This window comes from Manis javanica, chromosome 17, assembly GCF_040802235.1.
Source record: "Manis javanica isolate MJ-LG chromosome 17, MJ_LKY, whole genome shotgun sequence".
In the NCBI taxonomy this organism is placed as follows: Eukaryota; Metazoa; Chordata; class Mammalia; order Pholidota; family Manidae; genus Manis; species Manis javanica.
In genome coordinates, this window is record NC_133172.1 from 9776239 (window position 1) to 9798384 (window position 22146).

At 51.9% G+C, this 22146-nt stretch overlaps 1 protein-coding gene across 2 annotated transcripts in view; it reads right to left on the reverse strand.

Annotated features, from left to right (window-relative positions):
* CLPTM1 (CLPTM1 regulator of GABA type A receptor forward trafficking) overlaps positions 1-20011 on the reverse strand; it is a 28644-nt gene extending 8633 nt beyond the window's left edge. The window contains exons 1-5 of one of the 2 annotated variants that reach the window (XM_017671302.3): positions 19856-20011; positions 14001-14113; positions 5020-5143; positions 3875-4033; positions 1569-1686 (exon numbers count right to left, since the gene is read on the reverse strand). In XM_017671302.3, coding sequence (XP_017526791.3) covers positions 1569-1686; positions 3875-4033; positions 5020-5022 — 280 coding nt within the window. In that variant the 5' untranslated portion in view covers positions 5023-5143; positions 14001-14113; positions 19856-20011. Of the gene's footprint in view, positions 1-1568; positions 1687-3874; positions 4034-5019; positions 5144-14000; positions 14114-19570; positions 19688-19855 lie in introns of those variants that run through there. The other variant, XM_037005452.2, reaches the window with a different exon arrangement.
* Positions 20012-22146: the final 2135 nt, after the last annotated feature.

Below are 22146 nucleotides of genomic sequence, written 5' to 3' on the forward strand. Positions count from 1 at the left end.
GCACCACCTCTTGGTGGCAGGACCACTGTGAAGTGGCTCTGTTCTCCTGAGCGAGCCAAGCAGCGTGTACATCCCCACACATCACATCTGCACGAACCTCAGAGCCCAGATCCCTCCCGCCCACTCAGAACCAGGGCTTAGGGCTTCTGGATTCTATGGACAAGCTTACATTCAAAAATACTTCTGGGAACTTAAAGTTTAAGTTTCAGCCCAGGGCCTGCTGCTATTACTGTTAACACGAATATTAGCCTAGCATGTCTATCACTACTAACTCATTTGAGACACTGCCCCCATGTCCAGGGAGAGCAGCAAACACTCGAGGGTGGGCAGCCTGGAGAATGATTCCAGAGGGACAGGTTCTGCTGCTGTTCCACACCCGGGAGAGGCTGTCCAGGGAAGGAAGGAGCCATGCCTGGCCCAGCCCTAGAGGGCCTGGAGGGGGAGACACGGGAGAGAGGCTTTGGCTCGGGTGGACAACATTCTCTAACTTGATAGCAGCATTCAGACGCAATCATATGAGAAGGATCTGGCCTCCACGGGAAGGAAAGAGCCCCCTTTTCTCGGGGTTAAAGCCTCTAGACCTGCACCAGCCAGTATGGTCACTGGCCACATGAAGCTACTGAGCACTGATGACACTGGCTGGTCCAACTGAGATGTGATGTGAGTGCAAAACACACGCTGGATTTGGAAACAGTGCCGAGGAAGAAGAATGTAAAATATGTTGTTAATTTTTTATACTGATTACTTGTTGAAGTGACAATTTATTGACCTCAACAGAATTACTACTAACATCAATTTTATAGTTTCTTTTAGCTTTTTTTTAACTTGGCCACTAGATAACGGAGAATGACTTCCGTGGCTGGCACAGGCTCTCTCTGGGATGGCGTTGCTCTGGAGAACTGATTACTGGCCCTTTGTGGGGAAAGGGGGCTTTTCTGGAGAGGAGGCCTGGATGATCCCGGTGGGCTTTTCAGGTCCACAGGCTGCAGATTCTATTTGCAGACCATGCCAACCAACAAGTGTCACACTGACCACCAACATGACCTACACCTGGGTCACAGTCAAGGCAACCTCCGAGGCACAGGCACATTTAACCCAGAACCCCTGACGAATCCCACTTGCAGGGACATGTCTGTGGGGACGGCCTGTGCAGGCCACAGACACCGCCCAGAGATCACACTGGATGAAACCAATCCCCAAGGTCCTCCTGGTCTCCCTCTGCTATTCAATCAACCCATCATTCATTCGCAAACTACTTTTGAGCATCTACTGCTACCAGGCAGGGTACTGTGCACAAGTCAACCCACCTTCCCTTATGTAAACACCGTCTCCTCCTGTTCAGAAGCCCTTTGCTCCACTCTAAGCCCACTCCCCTCCTATCTGTCCATAGGCGTCCACACAGGCACAAAGGGTGGGTGGGGCTTGAGCCCAGCCCCCCAGTCCCAGCCTCCCTGGACACAGGGTTCTGCCTGCCCAGTGAACATGGGATTTGAGGCCAGCCATGCCAGCCCACGGAGCCCAGGAGGCCACTGCCTGGACAGTGGGTCTCCACAGTGGGGGTGACTTACTCCGAGACATGTGGACTGTGGCGAGCCGGCGGTACAGGGCCTTCTGCCGGGGGTCTGGGTGGAAGCCGCTCTTGGTGAAGTAGACGTGGATGTAGATGGAGCCATTCTGCTGGACGCTCTGCAAGAGGGCCAACCAGAGGGGAGGAGACGCTGGAGCCCCTCCAACTCCCGCTCCCGCCAGGTGTCCGTTTACCGAGCACTGAGGGTGGGCAGTGTGGCCGAGTGGTTAAGAGCAAACACTGGAGCCAGGCAGACTCCAGTTCGAACCCCAGCTCCACACACCATGGACGCGTGACCGCAGGCTCCGCTTCACTGAGCCTCTGCACCACCTGCAGGCTGCAGATGTGAGTGCCTGGAGGACTGCCGGGGAGCACCGGCATGGCTGCTTGGGTACAGAGGACCTTAGTGTGTCACACAATGAAACAGGGCCAGATCCTGCTCCCAGCTCTTCAAGGGGTAACTGCTAGTTTGGCGGTTCTGCACTGTGTGCACACATACACCTTATGCGGTGGGTCGTGTCACCCCCAGGTTCCAGATGATGCAAGCAGGGCCCAAGCAGAGGGGCACATAATGTGCCGTGAGTCGGTGCTCCCCAGTCTGTGGGCACCTGTGGGGCTTTGCCTGCCACTGTCTGTGTCTCACCTTTGCCCCTGCCTTTCACCTATCTGCCGAGGTGGAGGGGTGGGTGGGTACGATCTCACTCTCACCTGATACAGAGGAGGAAACTGAAGAGGGATGGCGAAGGCCCCGTGTGAGCCCTCTGTCTGATCTTCCCACAGAACTTGGGTCCACTTGGCTACACTGTGTCCTCCTTACTTCCCTGCCTTTTAAATACACCTCTTACCTACCTCAGAACACACCTCTTATATGCAAATCGACCGATCCCAGGTCCACCATCCAACTTTCACACCAAGCTGCCTTAAATCACCCAGGAGCAGGTGTCAGACAACTAAGCTCACCCCTCCAGGCCAGAGCTGACAGTACTCAGGCCGGCCAACCCTCAGCCGTTTCCCCTAGCTCGCCCTTCCAGCAGACACCCCAACAAGGGCTCTGGCCCAGGCTCCCCCAGCTCCTGCTGCTCCTGACCAACCTGGAGCTTCCCCTGTGGCCCCACACGGAGTGGCAGACCCCTTCTCTTGGGAAATGTAAGTGGTAAACTCTCCTTTCAACAGCCCTGGCCTCTCCATGTCATCACGCAGTCACCTCCATAAATTAAAATCAGGTATGACTGAGCCACCGTCCCACCCCAAAGCAGGGGAGGAGGGTCAGACCCGAGTCCTCGGAAGCAGTTCTAGTGGCAGCGGCCCGACTTGCTGCCCCTCAGCCTCTCCAGGATCCCAGACAGGGGCCCGGGGGCTCGGTGGGAGCCGCCCACTGCACAGGGCCCTGCCTGCCTCAGGAAGACTGTCCATACCCGGCCTCTGGGCGCTCAGACAGACCAAGGCCGAGACAGAGCAGACAGCACCCCTGCTGCCCCCAAGGGGCTGAGGAGGCCTGCTGAGGAGAAATAAGTGAGAGGACGGCCCAGAAGGGAAGAGAGCAACATTCACTGACTCACCGAGTCACCACATTCACAGCTTCTGCTCCCAACCCCGTGTTGGGCAGACTGGCAACAGCAGTGACTCAGATGGCCCCTGGGCTTACCCTCAGAGGGCTCACAGTCCTATGTCCAGACAATGACCCACAGTGATGTGAGAGCCCAGAGAGGAAGGCTGCCCAAGTGAGGGTTTCATGGAGGGCTTCCTAGAGGAGGCAGGATTTGAACCTGAGGCTGCCAGAGCCCAGAGAAAAAGAGCTGGCATTTGAATCTCTCACTAGCTATGTGACCTTGGATAAGTCACTTAACCTCTCTGTACCTCAGTTTCCTTCTTAGTCAGTCAAATGGAGACAACAATTCCCACTTCACAGGGTGGCTACGTTTCTACCTGTTGGCCTAACTTGGTGCCCTACACTTAGCAGGTGCTTAATCAGCGCTGACTATTTCCAACAAGCTGCCTGATGAACGGTGATGACCAGATGCCCCCGAGGACAATCACTGATCTTCCACTGCTTAAACCACAGGTTTACATAATGCTGGAGGCAGTTGGAGAATCCCAGGCCCATAGCAACCCATCCACATTTTTTGATGGGGAAGCGAAGGCCCAGAGACCTTAGGGACTGGCCTGTGGTCACACAGCACGTGAACTAAGAGCACAGCCAGGTCTAGAGACTGAATTCTAAATGGCAGGACTGAGAGCTGGTTCAAGGAAAGGCCCTTCAGTGTGAGGAGACCAGCCGCGGGGCCAGAAACCAGGAGCCATGCCCACCTGCGAGATGTCGAGCTCAGCGAAGTGCTCGTAGCAGCCATCTGAGTTCTCACCACTGGTCCAGTCGCCGTACACAAGGTCATGTTGCTCCCAGAAGAGGGCCGATGTGGCGTTGAAGTCTGTAAAGTGCTCATGTTCTGAGATGTACACGTGCAGGTTCTGTTGGAAGGGGAGAAGACGGAGCTTAGGGCTGCTCACTAGAGCCTCTCAAGGCAGACAGACGAAGAGCTGTGGCAGTGGCCAGCGCACTGACAGAAACAATTTGGTGGAGGGAAGGGAGGGAGGGTTAGGAGAGAGAAGAGGAGCAGCTGGTGGAAAAAACTTTCTCTTTTCTCAGACCCCCACCACATCTGTCCTGGGCTGAGTCTAACTTCTATGAACAATTAGAATTTGGGGTGAGAAGGGATCAGGGTCCCCCTGAATTATCGTGTCCCTTCTCGGTGTCCCACAGCCAGTCCTCTCTTAGTCAGAGCTCTGCAGGCTCATGGGTAAAGTACAGTCAGGAGCTGCAAGAGTATTAGCCGGCTACCGAGAAGGCGGGGGAAGCAAGGGGCTGGGCCTCTGAGAACTCCCTTCTCTTCAAGTCCCAGTGGCCACCCTGGGTCAGAACCCTGACGGCCCACCATGAAGAGCCACTGAGCAGCGACCCCCCTAGCTAACTAGGATTCTGGGAAGCTGGGAACCCCAGAGCTGCCGAGAACTGCAAAGGAGGGAGAAGCCTAGGCCACCAGGGTCTCAACACTTGCTGCGCATGCTCCCAAACACTGGCCACTCCAGACCCTGCAGCAAAAGCATGCATCTCCTTCTTCCCCTGCCCATTTGAAGCCTGAACATACTTTTGAAAGAAAATATGGACCTAAGGACCCCATTAGGACAGTTTTTAAACAACTGAGTGGAACCTTTGACATCCCTCTTTGCCGAAGACAGTGCCACCACAAAACCAAAAGAATGTACTTTTTCCCTGAGGGTGTTGCTTGAGTGACACAGGTGTCAAGGCAGGGGATGGACCTAGAGTTCCTCAAGGCCCGGCCTGTTCACAGGGCTGACACTGACCAGGGACCTGTCTGTCCGGCTGCCTGTGTCACTCCCCAACATCCTCCCTTGCGCTGTCATCTCCTGTGTCTAGCCTCCCAGCCAGCAGTTACCATTAAAGTGTCTTTGGGGAACAGGTTGCGGCTGGCGACGCGTGGGGCTCCTCCAGGGCCTGCCTGGTCCTGAGGGGCCGGCCCTCGACGGAACCAGCTGCTGATGGCCCAGATGATGAAGATCCTGAGGAGGGAAGCAGGGCAGGAGGTGAGTCCCCAGGCCTTTTCTTTCCAGCAGGATCCACCTGACCCCCTTGGGCCCCTGCTGGGGCTTGACCCAGGGCTGGTGACCAAGCTGGAAGGGCCCCTGGGAGAGCAGTCATAGGGCTGCTGAGAGGACAAGATGTCTTGGATTCTTGAAACCTTGTACTCAGAAATCCTAACGTCCCAGTTCCCTGGAATCCTAAAGTGAGAGAGCCCTAAGAATCAGAGAAAACAACATTTTAGAACTTCAATCAACTGAAAACTGGAAAAGCAGATAGTAATGGGTTAGTACCTACTTTTAGTAATATTGGGCTAGGTTATTCAGACCAAGTCTATTATTGGCAACAATCTGGAAAAGCTTGATAAAAAACACACTAAGAATGTATCAATATCAGTTTTATATATATATATAATTGTATATCTTGATATAGCAAGAATATATTCTGCTCATACGTGTTCTCTTACATATTTTTATTGTTTACATATGAATATATGGAAATATATATTCTTAAAATACTGAAGAATGGACAAGACTTAAGATTTACCAGGCAAAAACTGAAGGGAAGACTGGACCCTAAAGAAGTAAAGAAACATGGGAAGTTTCTTGTGTCTGAGGACATGTGCTAGGTATTTTGATGAGTAAGGGACTGTTAGCTCAGAGCTCACAGAGAGGTACCCAGAGACCCACCCCGTGAGAGGCTAAGACCCCACAGGGCACCATGCCAGGAACCGGGGGAAGCAGGAATTGCCTAGCTGTCCCCAGGAGTCACACACCACGCAGGCAAGGCCAGAGCCTTGACTATGGCAAGGAGACCACGGAGGGACAGTGCCCCAGGCAGCCAGCAGAAGTAAAGCAAGTCTCTCTGGAGGCAAATATATTCATCCTAGGACTGCAATTAACCCTATAAATAATTTTTCAAGTATAATGACCGACACGGCCAGGCACACAGTAAACAAGACACCGTGAGCAAGAGCCGGCAGAGACAACAGACCCAAAACAAACCGAGAAGAAACTCAGAGCCCTGGAACTCTCAGGTTTCAGAATTTGTTATAAAACCCTCAAAATTTCTATCAAAAGACCTTCAGAAGCACCATACGCAAAATTACAGAAAAAGAAATAAAAACAAAATGATGCTGTCTTAATTAAAACAAATATTTTAGATTCATTTTCTCAATTCATAAACTGAATAAACATCATGTTACGCAGTCAGTCAATTGTCACAGGCTTGGACGTATTTCCAGGATATGCTGTTAAGAGAAAGGCAAGGTGAAGGAAAGTTTATAGAATATGATTCCATTTTCTAGAATGAATTATGTTATCAAAAAACAACAAACCCAGGCTAGGGGGTTGGGACAAGCAGGACTTAGTGTTCAATCAGGGTAGAGTCTCAGGTTGGGGAGAGGTGAAGGTTCTACAATTGGATGGTGGTGATGGCTGCACAGTAACATGGAATGTACTCAATGCCACTGAAATGTACATCTAAAAATGGTCCCAATGGTCAGTTTTATGTTGTATTTCACCACGAGAAAAAGCAAAAACCAATTGTTCCCCGCCCCCTTCAAAAAACCCAGTATGTGCACCTTTCCAGTGGCATAAAAACAGAGCAAGGTATGAAATGATACACATCAGACCTTAACATGGGTTCCTAGGTTTGGGGAAGTATGGGAAGCATAGGGATCAACAAAAACAAAGCAAAAAGCCCTCACACACAACACTGCTTTTAGAAATTCTGCATAATAAAAGCAGCGTGCATATTGATCAACATGTCCAAGGGTCACCACAAATACAAAGGATGATGATTATCTTTACATGACTTTTACTTTCTTCTTCATGTTTTTCTTTTCGAAAGCAAAAAAAAACTTTTTTAATGAACAAAACAAAAGCCCCCAAACTAAACTGTAGCAGATTGCTAGATGTTTCCGAATATCCACCTGCTCCTTCCCTCTCAAAAAGAAAACTCCTAAAGTTTAGCTGGGTGGGCCCCCCAGCTAACCAGAATAAAGACAATTCCAGCTGCACGTCCAGCTAGGTGTGGACATTTGGTTAAGTCCTGGCCAATAAAATGTGAAAATAATGCTTTATGTTGGACTTCTGGGAAATGTCCTTAAAGAAAAAAAGCACCCTTCCCTGATTTTTCCTTCCTTTGTGGAATGTGTATGAGATAGCTGGATCTTCAGCAACCATTTTAAGCCACGGGGATAAGGGGCAAAACCTAGCAAGCGTGGAAAGCAGGAAGGAACCTGGGCTGCAGAAGAGTGCAGGGCTGTGGTCTGTCTAGGGCCACAGTGGTACATAAGAGAGAAATAAACTTCTGTTGTGTTAGTTCAAGTCCCTCAGATACATGCTGCTGTGTAATTGTTCAACGAGACAAGTACTTATGAAATAATTGCAAGTATGTAAGGAATACAGCAGAGAGGTTAGGTGCTCAGTTTCTAAGCTGTAATTCCCGGATCTGAAGCCCAGCTCTGCCACTTACCAACTACATGACCTCAGGGAAGATTCGACCTCTCTAGGCCTCTGTTTCCTCAACAGTTAAATGGGGATAACAACACTACCTATAGGGTTGTTTATAAGCATTAAATGCACTTATATGCACACAAAGATTGATGCACACACACACACATATAAATACATACATCATCTAGAATGGAGCCTGGTACATTCAGTACTTTAGAAGTGTAGCTATTGTTATTTTCATCATAGGAAAAAGAAATACAAAAAACTTTGGAATGGAGAAATACTCTGAGGGAATTCTAGTGTGGTGGGGTGCCTCCTTGCTGAGTCCCAAACCACACCACAGGGCAGAATCAGACACGGGGACTTGTCTCTGCCTGTAGAAGCCATGGAGCCCTGAGGTCCAGGGCCTCAGAGGCCGTGGCCCAGCTGAGCCACCGGCTGCCTCCCTGCCTCCCCAAGAAGTCCCTGACGTAAACGGCTAGGGAAGGTCTGAACAGGCGATCTCTGGGGACCCCTCCACCTGCCAAGAGAGGCTCCCCTGGTCTATGCCACGGGAGAGTGTGAGAGCAAGGGCAGCCACAGGCAACTCTGCCCTGGCTCAGCATGTGTCCTGTGGGGGTCCCAGCCCTCTGGGCGTCTGGGTCCTGTAAAACCAGGCAGACTGGCCAGGTTTTTGTGAGGATTCCAGATCCCCAGTCCACTGAAGAGCATCTGTGTATACCTGGACCCCCACAGTCCGGTGGCCCCTCTCAGCAGGCTGAAGGACACTGCCCTCCACCTATGCAGCCAAGCAAGGCCTACAGGGGATTGGCCCTTAGCTAATGCTTTTTGACTTAATGGAACAAGCAAACAGGAAAGACTCTAAATTCTCCCTCCCACCCTTAACAGGTATTCCACATTCCGGGTTCAGAAATATTTTAAATGTATGAAAGGACATACAATGAAAGCTCTCCCTCCCACCATGTCCCTTTATCTCCCCAGCTCCCATCCCACCCCCGACTCCAGGTAACCACTTTGAGGATGTGCTGAAAACCATGGACCCCACGCTCTATCCCCTAAAAAGGCCATTTCTAATGCAACATGCTTGAAGCTTCAGAGTTCACAGGCCCCTGAAAACAAACCCTAAACCCCATTTTAAGACTCCAGACAAGATGGTCTCCAGGCACTCACCTGGACTGATGTCTGGTGCTGCCTGATTCTAAGGAAGGAAATTAACCTGCAGTGGATGTATTAAAATATCCATCTGAGGATGCTCCCTGATGTACTCATGCGGAAAGATTTCTAAGATATATCGTTAATGGAAAAGAATCAAGGTGCAGAACAGTGTAAAATAGGCTATTTCTTATGAAGCAAAGAGAAGATAAAAACAACCTTTATTCATAGCTGCATGAAACATGGAGAAAAAAACTAATATATAAGAAAATTCTAAGTACTTAACGGGAGATACAGGGGAAGAGTGGAATGGGGAAGAGAAGTGTGGGGGCCCGGCCTATGGCCGAGGCTGAGCCCCACTCTAGCTGGACAACGCCCTAAAGATGGCGCCTGCTTCCTGCTCACCACCCTTTCCCCTCTTCCCTGTTGGGGATTGGCCCAGCAGACTTTCGTACCCGTGCACAGCTCGTGCTGCCCGCTTAGAGTGGTGCGTGACACCTATCCGCTTAAAGGTCACGCATGATACTGTCCCGGATTGGTTGGGTGACTGAATATAAGGGAGCCCGCCGGGAGGGAGGAGAGCTTCCCGACAACTGCTGTAACCGCCGTGAGAGATTAGACAATAAAGCCTAGAGAAGAATCAAGACCTTGGGCGTGTTGCCTCGGCCCCTGAAGGGTCGCGACAAGTGGTGCCGAACCCCGGGATTGCTAAACCTCGTCGCGACCTGATCCGCTGACCCTGGTGCCTGCCGATGAACGTCGCTGGACGCCGTTCGGTCGGCTGGCCAGACCGGGAGAGGGAACCGAGGAGGGTGAGTGGATCGGCGAGCAAACTGAAAGTATACGTGGCAGGGCAGACAGCAGGCAGTTGCGGTGGGTGTTTATGTGTAGTGTGTGTGTCCTGTTAGTGTTTGTGACATTGTTTATTATAATATATGGAATGAGGAGGTGCCAGTGAAGGTTGGCAGAGCGGCGACGAAATCAAAAGGTTCGCGGAATTAGCGACATAGTCCATCTAAATCATAACTAGGATACTTGCCCCTTTAGAGAGAGGAGGGCCAAGGAACCTCTGAAAGCGCTCCTTAGAGCTAATGGAACCCCTTGGAAAACGAAGACTGCCAGGGCATTCCTGAACACTATCATGCCCCATGGTTCTTAGATGAAGGAAAAATCACCAGCCCTTTATGGGACAGGCTGGGGAATGACCTACGCCGGGCAGACAAGAGGGAGCCCCTTCCGCCAGGGACAATCCCTATTTTGGGTCGAGTAAAAAATTGCCTGAAGGGACAGAAGCCAAGCTGCCGAGAGGCCATCCAAGAGGGGGAGGAAATATTAGAGGAAGTACGAGAAGAGCATGCCTTCGCAAAGGCATCGGAAGGGGGATCTGAACAGGGACTGCCATCTGATGAGGATGAAGACGGGGAACTTTCGGGGGACGAGCTAGAGAACAGGTTTAATAGCAGAGTTAAACTAACCACAGAGACTTTTTACAGTGAGCAGTCTAATGCCATAATGAAAAAACAGGGGTACGCGGGCACTAGAGGACTAGGGAAGGATCTCCAAGGGAAAGAACAACCAATCCTTTTAGCAGGGAGACCGCCCAAAGGGCCCGGAGGACCAGGATTGGGTTTTTCTTCGGGGCCACTGAGGGAAAACAGCCTATAGAAATAACATGGCAGTCAAAAAGGCCCGTGTGGGTACCTCAGTGGCCACTCACCAAAGAAAAGAAGGAAGCAGCCCACACTTTAGTACAAGAACAGATAGCAGCTGGTCACCTCCAGCCCTCTACCTCGCCATGGAACACACCTATTTTTGTAATTAGGAAAAAGTCTGGCAAGTGGAGATTACTCCATGATCTCAGGGCAGTGAACAGACAGATGGAGTTTATGGGACCTGTAAAATTAGGCCTTCCTCTCCCTGTGGCCCTGCCCAGAGGATGGAATTCTGTTTTTTCTCCATCCCGCTTCACCCCAGAGACTGTCAAAGGTTTATTGCCACAGGGCATGGCGAATAGCCCCACCATGTGTATGTAAAGAAGGCCTTACAAACTGTCAGGAAACAGTTTCCCCTGATAATCATCTATCATTATATGGATGACATCCTTTTGTGTCATGAGAGCAGCAGGGAGCTAGAGACAACCCTCAGGGTCAGGGTATGGTGGAACGCACCCACCTCACCCTCAAGAATGCTTTATATAAACAAAAAGGGGGAATAGGAGAAGATTTTAGAACACTGGACAAAAATGGCCGCAGTGCAGCAGAGCGGCACGGCCAACAATCCAATCCAAAACACATGCCTAAAGTTTTGTGGAAGGATGTGTTGGAAGGAACATGGAAAGGCCCGGACCCAGTGATAATCTGGACCCGAGGCTCGGTTTGTGTTTTTCCACAGGACCAGCAGAACCCCGTTTGGGTGCCTGAACGTCTGATACACAGAGTGGAAAACCCCAGAGCGGAGGTACAAGATGATCGCACTGCTTCTGCTCCTGCCGTGGATCCTACAGCAGGCGACGGCGGAGCCGAGCTGCAGCTGCAGCCACCGCCGCGCTGACTATCACCATTCCTACGGCAGAGACGCTGAATGAACCAGCAGAACCCCGTTTGGGTGCCTGAACGTCTGATACGCAGTGTAAAACCCCGGAGCAGAGGTACAAGATGATCGCACTGCTTCTGCTCCTGCCATTTTAAGAATGGGATGGCCTTGGTCAACCAACACATGAACCTTCTTCAAGAACAATTGGACCTCTTGGGGGAGGTTCTGTCTGTGGGCTGCATCCATTCTTATATGGGGGTGTATTACTGGTGTTCCTTTTCATAATTATTCTAAAGCTGCTAACTTGTCCAGACAGTTAGGCAAGATGTTAACCACAAATTGGTCCAGTGAGCTTGACGAGCTCACCACTCAGCTATGGTTAGAAATTTTGCTCCGTAGCTCAAATAGCTGAAGCTGTGTTAAACGCCACCAAAGCCTGGTCAGGTGTAGGTATCATAGGAATATTGCTAATTGTGGGCCTCCTCCTGGTCGGGAGGAAAGTCTGTTCCATACAAAAACAGCAACGGGGAGAACGGAAGGTCCTGTTGCAAGCCATGGCAGCGCTAGAGGAAGGCATCTCCCCTAGAGTATGGCTTAATATGCTGGATCAGTAGTCAAGGACGGGTAAGATCAGGAGCTGCGCATATCAACCTAAGACAGGGCGCAGACCTAAGCTGTCTGTTGCCTGAGGGGTAAGAATGCCGCAGACTCCGGACGACCTAAGACAGGCATGATCCCGACAGACCTTTGGTTATAAAACAATAAAGGGGGAGATGTGGGGGCCCGGCCTATGGCCGAGGCTGAGCCCCACTCTAGCTGGACAACGCCCTAAAGATGGCGCCTGCTTCCTGCTCACCACCCTTTCCCCTCTTCCCTGTTGGGGATTGGCCCAGCAGACTTTCGTACCCATGCACAGCTCGTGCTGCCCGCTTAGAGTGGTGCATGACACCTATCCGCTTAAAGGTCACGCATGATACTGTCCCGGATTGGTTGGGTGACTGAATATAAGGGAGCCCGCCGGGAGGGAGGAGAGCTTCCCGACAACTGCTGTAACCGCCGTGAGAGATTAGACAATAAAGCCTAGAGAAGAATCAAGACCTTGGGCGTGTTGCTTCAGTCCCTGAAGGGTTGCAACAAGAAGGGACAGAGGCTCCTCAGTTGAAGCAGCGCGGGTGCACGTCAGGAATGACGCCCAAGCGTCTGGGCTGAACCGTGGGAAGTTTTGCTCCTGCGTAGCTTTGTGTCTTGTGCAACGCTCTCGGAGGACACCACACAGCTGGGTCTGTTTCACACACCAGAAACTGATCGCTGTGTCTGGCATTGTGGGCTATTTTTCTTTTTATATTTTCTAAAGTTTTTTTTTTAACACTGAATAACAAAAGTGATCTAAAAAGCAATTATGGCCAACCATGAGCGTGTGCCAGCTCTTTGCCTTTCAGTTGACAAAAATTCTCATGGAATCTTTTTATGACCTGTGAGCTAACCACCAGGATTCCTACCTCTGAGACGGAAACTCAGGCACAGGAGGGGCAACCACCTGACCGGGTCACACAGCTCAGAGGTGGGGAGGCTGAGGTGTCAGAGAAGACCCAGGCTCTCAGATGCTGTTTGACGCTACCTGACCCCCATATTTCAGTAGCCAATCCCCTATTTTAGACAAGCAGGCTGTTCCCAATTTTTATTTTGAATAACTGTGAGCATCCTCATATAATTTCATTTAAGGCCAATTACAGATGTGTATTTACAGGATGATCACTCGCATGTAATATTTCTTCATTACTTCTTTATATTTTTCTGTTTGATTTTGTACAGTAAGCACGTATCACTGGTAAGTTTAGATAAAAGAGAAAAAGCATGGAAAACCACTCTACCCTTCTTCCTCGGGAACAGAACCCCTGCTTTTCATCAAGGTGCTCAGTTTCCCAGAATAAAGACATTTCCCAGGCTCCCTTGCAGCTGATCATGGCCATGTGAGGACATACTGACCAGGAGGATGACTGTTTTAAACGACTCTGCCATGGAACTCCTTAAAGCTGGGAAGGGTAAGAAGTGACTGCTTAACTGCATGCCTGGTCTTTTGACCACTTTTCTAAAATACCACTCCAGAAAGAAAAATAAATACATATTTGCAGATGGGTAAACAAAGGCCCAGAGCAGAGAAGAGGACCATCATCAGGTCTAAGCAGATAGAGACAGAGCCCAGCCCTAGGTGTATCTCCCCAGGGCCTCAGTCAGGGACTGGGCTTCCAGAAGGCAAGCCAGTGCTTCCACCGCCCAGGAATGGCCACGTGACTCCACACGCAGAAGGACCACCAGCCAGTCACAAAAGGATAGACAGCATGACTCCACTGACATGAGGTCCCTACAGCAGCCAAATTCCTAGAGACAGGAAGTAGAACGGTGGCTGCTGGAGGGGATGACACCCTGGGGCTGCCATCTACAATCCAAGGAGAGGGGCCTTAGAGGAAACCAGCCATGCTGACACCTTGGCCTTAACTTACAGCTTCCAGGAGTGTGAGAACATGAATTCCTGTTACTCAGGCAGCCCCAGCATATTAATACAGTATATTTTACCACAGTAAAAAAAAAGGACCTCTACCAGTGATGGTTATCCTCAGTGACTTTTTCCTTTCTTCTTTATGTTTTACTTCTTTGAACTTTCTTCAGTGAATGAAACCAACCCCCATCTGCTCACCTGAACAGCACGCCTTTGATGACCTGCCAGGCGTTGGGTGCTGGCTGGGGTGGTGGGTTCTGGGGCTGCGTCTCCGCCGGCGGGTCCCTCCCAATGCTGCCATTGCTGGTCACCTGCAGGAGACAGAGGCCAAAGTGAGGAGGGAGGACAGCACCTGAGGCACCAGGGCTGTCTCAGGCACCACCGCACGTCCAGGCCCAGCACCGCGCTGATCAGAGGGGGTGCGTGATCAACAACTGGAGAAGGGATAAATAATACCGCCCAGGTAGGGTGGTAGACCTTCTTCCTTCTACACAAAAACACTCCCCATTCTGTGCTGGGGACATGGGGGTGACCCAGACAGCCCTGGCTTGCCCTCCTGGGGCACACAGTCCAGTGAGGGAGTCAGACAATCCCCAGACAAGGATGACCCAGAGTGGGCATGGCTGGGATACAGGAGTGCAGAGGGGGCTCCCGGTCCAGCCTGAGGGGTCAGGGAGGGCTTCCCGGAGGAGAGTTGAGACCTAAAACATAATAAATGGCCAGTGCAGAGAAACAGTGAGGGAAGCAGCAGGTACAGAAATGGAGGCAGACTGACTCTGAGGACTGTCCATTGCTCCCTGGGATGGGAACCAAGGATGCAAGGAGGTGGCTACTGGGGACAATGCTGAAGGGGGCACATGGCAGGTGCCAGATTCTGCAAGGCTTTGGTTTATCTGAAGGTCCTTCCCTGAGCAAACAGTCCCTGAGGTCTCCTCTGTGGCCAGCCCTGTGCGAGGCCTATCCCTCCAGGGGCTCCTCATCCAGCAGGTGAGACACACACAGAGAAACCAGAGTGTGAGCCATGCTACCAAGTCACCATGGAGGCGCGTGCAATGGACACAGCACACACCGCCGTGTGAGGCCACAACCTGTACGTCTCTATTCAGTAGCTGGGCAAACAGAGGCTCGGGAGGCCAAGCCTTGTCTGGGTCACTTGGAAGGACAATGACCACAGGAAGACAGTGAGGTGGGCAGGCCAGGGAGTCAGGCAGGGTTTCCGAGAAGAAAAGAACCTTCACTCAGAAACAAGCTCAGAAGCAGAGAACGTCATGGTGTCAGGTCTGGAAGGGCCTGGAATGGGGACCTCCCTGCCCCTCCCCTCGCCCCTGCTGCATCCTGGGCCTGTCCTCTTCCCTCCTCCCAGCTCTGTCCCTCAGAGCTTCAAGAGGCTCTCAGCCCTCAAGAGGCAGGACAGGACTGTCACAGTCACTGTCAGGTGGGACCATCACGCAGGAGGGGCTCGATAAACACCTGTGGAACCAACAAATGCTCCCTGAAGGCCTTGCTCTGAGCACCCAGGCCACCCAAGCCCACTCCTCTGGGCCTCCACTGTCCCTCTACCTCCAGCCCTGAGCCCCATTCTCTGCAGTGTCCTCTTCTGTTAGCCTCAAATCCCACAGCCAGACAGGGCTGCCAGGGAGCTGAGGCCAGCGTTTGTTACCCATCATTTATTACCAGCAAGAGCTTTTCACTCTCATCTTCCAAAGTGTGGGCCAGCACCGTTAAAGGTGGGGGCCCTGGGGTTCGACAGACCCAGGCTAAGAGCCTAGTCCCACAGTTCCTGCCTGTAAAACCTTGGACACATCACCTTCTCTCTCCGACCCAAAGGCTCGGTTGTGAAAACACTGGTACCTTTTGGATAGAAAAGATTTCCTTTGTGTGTTGGAAAAAAAATCTGAGCTCCTGCTGTGCACCAGGCCCTGTGATGGGCAGTGGGACTGGTGCTGGCCACACATCTCTGGGCCCTGCCCTGTCAGAGCTCAGAACCTACACAGAAACACACCTGTAGAACAGTAAACAAGACAATTAAAAATGGTAAACAGGGAAAGCGATCTGGAGGAAACAAGCAGGCGGAAATAATGGCAACCAGGGTGGGGAACAGGGACCCCACTCGGAATTGGGTGAGCAGGGAGGCCTCCCTGAGGAGCTGTTTGTGATGTCTGAGTGAAGGGTGTGCTGGGGAGAGGGAAAGGTTCAGGGAAGGGGTAGGCTGGGAGGCAGATGAAGTTAAGACAGGCACAGGGTACCCTCATTCAGGGCTGGCCTTGGTCCCTGCAGCACCAGGGGGCCAAGTAAGGGTCTTCAGCAGGTATAAGCTGATTCTGGGTCAAGAAACAGAAGCTTGACGCCAGGCTCCGATTTGAACCCGCATATGGCTAACTCCCAGGTTTGTTCTCTAGGGTGGACAAGCTCGTTGGAGACCATCCCACAGAAATACAAATGAAAAGCGCATGAAATACCATTTCACTAGGATGAGATGGACAGTCACAAATGTTGGTGAGGGCGTGGAGAAACTGGAACGGTTACATACTACACTGGCAGGGAAAATGGACCTGCTGCTTTGAAAAACACAGCAGAATCTTCAAAAGTTAAATGTGTGCCACACAAAAGCTGGTGTGCAATGTTCATAGCAGCATTATACAAAATAGCCAGAAGCAACCCAAATGTCCTTTAATGAATAAACAGACTGTGATGTAGCCAGGCAACAGAATACTACTGAGCAATGGAAAGGAACGCTGCTGGTGGCAGAGAGTGGCTGCGAGAGGGTCCCAGACAATGTTCTGAGGGGACGGAAGTACTCTCAGATGGGACTGCAGTGGTGGTTGTACTGCACACCAGTTACATTGAACTCTATATTGGCAACAGGTGAATGGTATGGTATCTGAATTATACCTCAATAAAAAGGTGACTCTCCCCTGGCTCCCACTTCCTTGGAGTACGAAGTCCTCACCATCACCCCCAAGGCCTGGCCCGATCTGGCCCCCTCCCTGCCTCTCTGCTCTCACCCTCCCCTCACTCACCAGCTCCAGCCTCCCTGCTGTTCCTTCATCACACTACGCACTTCCCACCTCAGGGCCTTTGCACTGGCTGTTCCCTTTACCTGAAAAGCTTTCCCCCATGCATGTGCATGCTTCCCCTCCCCCATCTCCTTCAGGTCTTTGCTCAAAAGTCACCTCCTCTGTTTAAAGCGCAACCCTCCTACCCACCTCTCACTTCCTATCCTCCTCTCCAGCTTTACTTTGTCCATGGTACTTATCACCATCTGACCTGCCATATATTTTTGCTATTTATTGTATTCATTGTTTGCCCTGTCCATTCTCTACTCCCACCCCCCAGTCCTCAAACAGAACTCGAGCTCCACAAAGGCAGGGCCTGTTTTGTTCATAGCTGTATCCCTGGCATTAACCTGGGGCCTAGCACGTAGTGGTGACTCAATATACATCAGCTGAAGAAATGAATGGCAGGGCTGGGGGCAGCGTGTCTGAGCCCCTGGCTGGACCATGAGACTGCCAAGGGTCCACCAGCTCTATGCTAGGCCCCACAGGCTGGGGGAGGATGTGGTGGCTGTGAACACAGCAGTAACTAACACACAGTCCCTGCTCTTGGACCCGCATGTCCAATTTCACACATCATCCCCAGGAACACGCACTAAGGGGCCCAGGAGGCAACTGAGACCGTGAGTTGAGGCTGCGCTGGGGCTCGGGGTGTGAAGACAGGTTTTCCAGCATGTCCTCACTGCCTGCCTGCATCCACCGTGGGAATTCCACCTCAGCCAAGCCTCTAACTCAAGATTCATTCATTCCAAAAACACTGACCACTTGCTCTTTACCTGGTCCTGAGCTGGGCAGTGCTGGGGACAATATGGTGACCAAGACAGTCTCAGTTCTGACCTCCAGGGTTTCCAGTCCAGTGGAAGGGACAGCCGGTGACAACCCAGAGGACAGGGCTGGGACAGGAGAGCCCAAGGGGCTGCAGGAGCTCTGGCCCAGGCTGAGAGGGTCAGAGAGGGCTGCCTAGGGGAAGGAACATCTGAGATGTACAAGATTAGTAACGATCAATCAGGTATAGGGGAGAAACACGTGCAGAGGTGATGAGGGAAGAGCATGGCACACTCTTGGAAATCAAAGAGCTTCAGAGAGGCAGATGATCCTTTCACCCACTGTAGTTTTCAAGCAGGGGCAATTTTGCCCCCAGGGGACATTTAACAATGTGTGGAGACATTTTGGGTTGTCACAACTAGGGTTGGGTGGGAGGGGGTGGCAGAGCTACTGGCATCTAGTGGGCAGAGGCCGGGATGCTGTACAACATGCTATGGTGCCCAGGGTGGTCCCACAAGGAAGAATTATCCAACCCAAAACATCAGCTGTGCTGAGGTGGAGAAACCCTCGCCTACTCTGAAGAAAACTGAGATCATGCAAGGCCTCAATCTCCTAAAGAATTTGTACTTTATCCTGAAGTCAACGAAATAAATCATGAAAGGTCTTAAGCAGAGGTGGGACAAGAGAAAATCCGGGAGTCTCTGGAAGCTCAAGCGGGAAGACCTTTCAGCAGACAGGAAGCCTCTGGAGATGAACATTCCAAAACTAACTCAACAAACATTGCCTGAGGCCACCGCCCGCCCCCACCCACCACCTGAGGACAGGCCCTGGGTGAAGATGCAGAATCAGATGTACTGGGCTCCATCACACAAATCTCATCCTGGTTGACCCATCCAAGTGACTAACATGTGCCTCTGTTCTGGGCTCCCTCAGACCCTGGCCATCCAGGATTATAATTCTATACATGTCAGTCTTCTCTCCCACTCCAGTGATGGCAGATACATGGCTAAGCCATCTTTATGGCCCATCACACGGCTGGCCTTCCTGTCCAACCCCTCCACTTACCACTGGAGAAATGAGGGCCCCCAAAGGGAAAGGAACTTGTCCAAGGTCACATAGAAAGTCAGCTTCATTCTCCCCACCCAACCTGCACTCCTCTCCAGGCGGCCTCCCCCATGTCAGTGACATCCCAGTGGGTGGGTCGACAGCACCTTGCTGTCACTCCATGGATTCCCTAAATGCCTGAAGGTAACTGCCTTTACTAGTACATTCTGAAGCTTCAGTTTAATCGAGGGAGTACTGGGTCAGAAATCATCAGCTGGACTAATTCCCCCATCGGATTAATTGATGCTAAAAGCACACCCATCCCAGTCCTGACCACCTGGGGTCAGCAATGTCTGGTAACTTCCACAGGAATGGATCCCAAACCCAACCTGGGTGACCTTCTGCCGGCATCCTAGTCTCACTGTTCCTTGGAATTCCCGTCTGTAAAGTGGGTCTGTCGACCTCCACAGCCCGTGCCTTTATCTGACTTCCCCAGAGCTAGAAAACCTCCAAGTAATCAATCACTGCCCAACACCCCATGTACTGCAAGAGAAACCCTGAATGACAGACCACTCTAGGAACCGTCCCGTTGCCCGGAACCGCGGAGTCGAGAACCCGGGACGCCTGGGTACAAGTCTCAGTCCCTGCGCGCCACTGTCTCCCAGCTCGAGGAATGAGCCTGGTAGCCTCCCGGCGCGAGCGTGCAGGGGATCCGGCGCGCAACAGGGCCCCACTCTCCTCAATGTCCGGCCTCCCGGGCCGCCTGGCCCCACCTGGGCCCGGTATTCAAGGTCCCTTTGGGCAGGAAGCCCCGGGGTAGGAGATCACAAAGAAGGGGCAGGACACGCCCCGTGGGAGGCCCCCCGTGTGGGGGAGAACCCCTCAGGCCCCTCTCGGCCGCCGTACCTGACCGGAGCCACCTCCCCCGGCCGCCACCACGGCGCTGCCGGCCCCGTCCACCTCCTGCGCCGCCGCCATCTTCCCGCTCCGGGTCCCCGCCCCCGCCCCCAGCCCCGCCCCGTCCCGCCGGCACCAACGCGATCGCGCGAGATTCTACACTCTGCTCGACCCGCCGGCCACCGTATCTGGCAAAAGTGCCTCAGCCACGCCTCTCAGGAGAACCCTCTCTGGCTATGGAAAAAAACAACCCGGCCACCGTACCCCCCTTCCCCGCAGCCTGTTTGCTCTCACCTAGGAGCCACACAGCCTCCTCCGAACTCCAAGACTTTCGTGGCCAACCAGTACGCTTCCCGCAGATTCCAGTCCTTTTCTGCCCTCGAATTAACCCGCCTCTTTCAGTCACACGAGTCTTCTAGAACATCCTGTTCGCTTCGTCCCGCCAATTCTTAGTCTTTCCTGTCCAATGTCTCTTGAGCTCTCCCAGCCACCGTCAAGCTTTGAGACGTTCTGCTCGAGCCCCGCCCTTCCTGTGTTAAAGGAACCCTCCTGGTCCCCGCACCGACTCGGAGGGCAGGGCCTTTAGCCAATCCCCTCGCCGTCTGACCCCTCCTCCTAACGCAACCCTTTAGGGTATAGTCTCATGTGCATTCAGTTATTTCACGGATCTCACGGCCATCATACCCTCAAATAGGTACCCAGCCAGCCCTCCCTAAGCCTTCTGGCAGCGTAGTTTAGTGCGCATGCGCGTTTCCTTAGTGGTGCCCTTGCTAGCGAACCTCGCGCTCTGGTCCGAGCTTTAGGGACTCCCAAGAGCTGCGTACTTTCTCTTAGCTATGTAACTTTCCACAGCTCCAAGCCTGGACATGTGTTGAGAAACCTCTGGCCTGGAGAAAGCGTTATGGAGACCGAGAGGATACTTTCAGCGGCTGTTAAGCCTCCATCAAATAATCGGGTGGAGGTCTGACTGGGTTGAAACCGTGGTTGTGCTACTGACTGGCTAAATGATCCCGGACAAGTGACTTCTCTCTAACCCTCGTTTCTTTCCTCTTTTATTAACCAAGCATCATAGCATTACCTCCTATTCCTCTCGCCTTCAAGCCCTGCTGGGTTTGGAAACCCAGTAAGATCCAGAAAATAAAGCATCCTGCCCTGAGCCTAATGTTCAATAAGGGATCAATATCATGCGCTATTAAGAACTTTACAAGTTATCTGGAAGGAAAAGCAGGTTATGCATTGGGATATTCTAGTTATTTATTCATAATTTTACATCAACTTCCACATTCCTCTAGGTCTCGAACCAGTAGTGATATCCCCTTCTCCAGAAAACCCTCTCTGGTCCCCAGGCTGTGTGGGGCACCACTTCCTGGTCCTCCTAGATCCCTGGTCTCCCCCACCCCATCCCTGCGCACTTTGTCATCACCATCAGGGATAGGTGTGGTGTCATGGTCCCTGCTCTGTCTTCAGCACTACCCCAACGGATATTTGCTGAATGAAAGGGTGAAACTCAAGTGCAAAAGGCGAAAGACTTACCCCTGAGGACCAACACGAGGGGAAGGAGGAACCTTAGAAAACTTGCCCAGACCCCTTCTCTTACAGATAATTAAAGCTGTAATACCGATTCTGTGAAACCGTAGGCCCAGTCTTTAAATATAAGGATGAAATGAACATACTAATTAAGTCCCCAGACAAAAATCAGATTGAGACGTGTGGGCCTCTTCTTTATAAGTACAAAATTACACGTGTGCAGTGACTGTAATGGGGGTTGTGGGGGGGACTTGGTGAAGGGGGGGAACCTAGTAAACATAATGTTCCTCATGTAATTGTAGATTTATGATACCAAAAAAAAATTACCAGTGTGAAATTAAATAGAAGACTGCAGAAAACCCAGGCAAGTGAAGGGTTTTGAAAAATCTTTCCTAGCTTCAGTGTAATTCCATCTCTGCTTTCAGCTTTAGATACAAAATGCCCCCATCTGCCCTCCGCGTCTCATATACTGCAAATTCCTTATCTGTTGGAGCATGAGAGACTCTTACTTAGACTGTGGCCTTAGCAGAGGCCCCTGCAAACCTCCCAGACGTGTGTGAACCTAATAAATTCTTCCATTCCTACTAACTGGTGTGTGAATCACAGGCCAGACTCCTCTGTCCTCCACTAGGGGACGCCCAACACCAACCAGAGGCTGTTATTTCAGGTTCTAAGGGAGAAGAGGGGTGGGGACCCTGTTCTGGGTCCTGAGGAGAAAGGGTTGGGGGTCCAGACTTCTGAGTCTGAAGGAAGAGAAATCTGAGGTTCCAGACTCCTGAGTTCCGGGGGTCCTGAAGGGAGTGGGACTGGCATGGGGGCCTGAGAAAGGAAGGAGGCATCTGGGAAGGGCACCAGGATTGGTTGGAAGCAGACCTGGCCTGGGCAGTGGTTTGATTTGGCTTCAGTCCGTGGGAAACAAGTGGACAGAGCCGGGATTGTTCCTCCGGGGTCCCCCCTCCCCACCGCCCCCTGAGCTTGGCAGCTTCAGCTCTTCCCAGGCTCTGGGCACTTGAGGGCATTTCCCACAACCCTTCCCCAAGGCCTCTGTTTTCTACTAA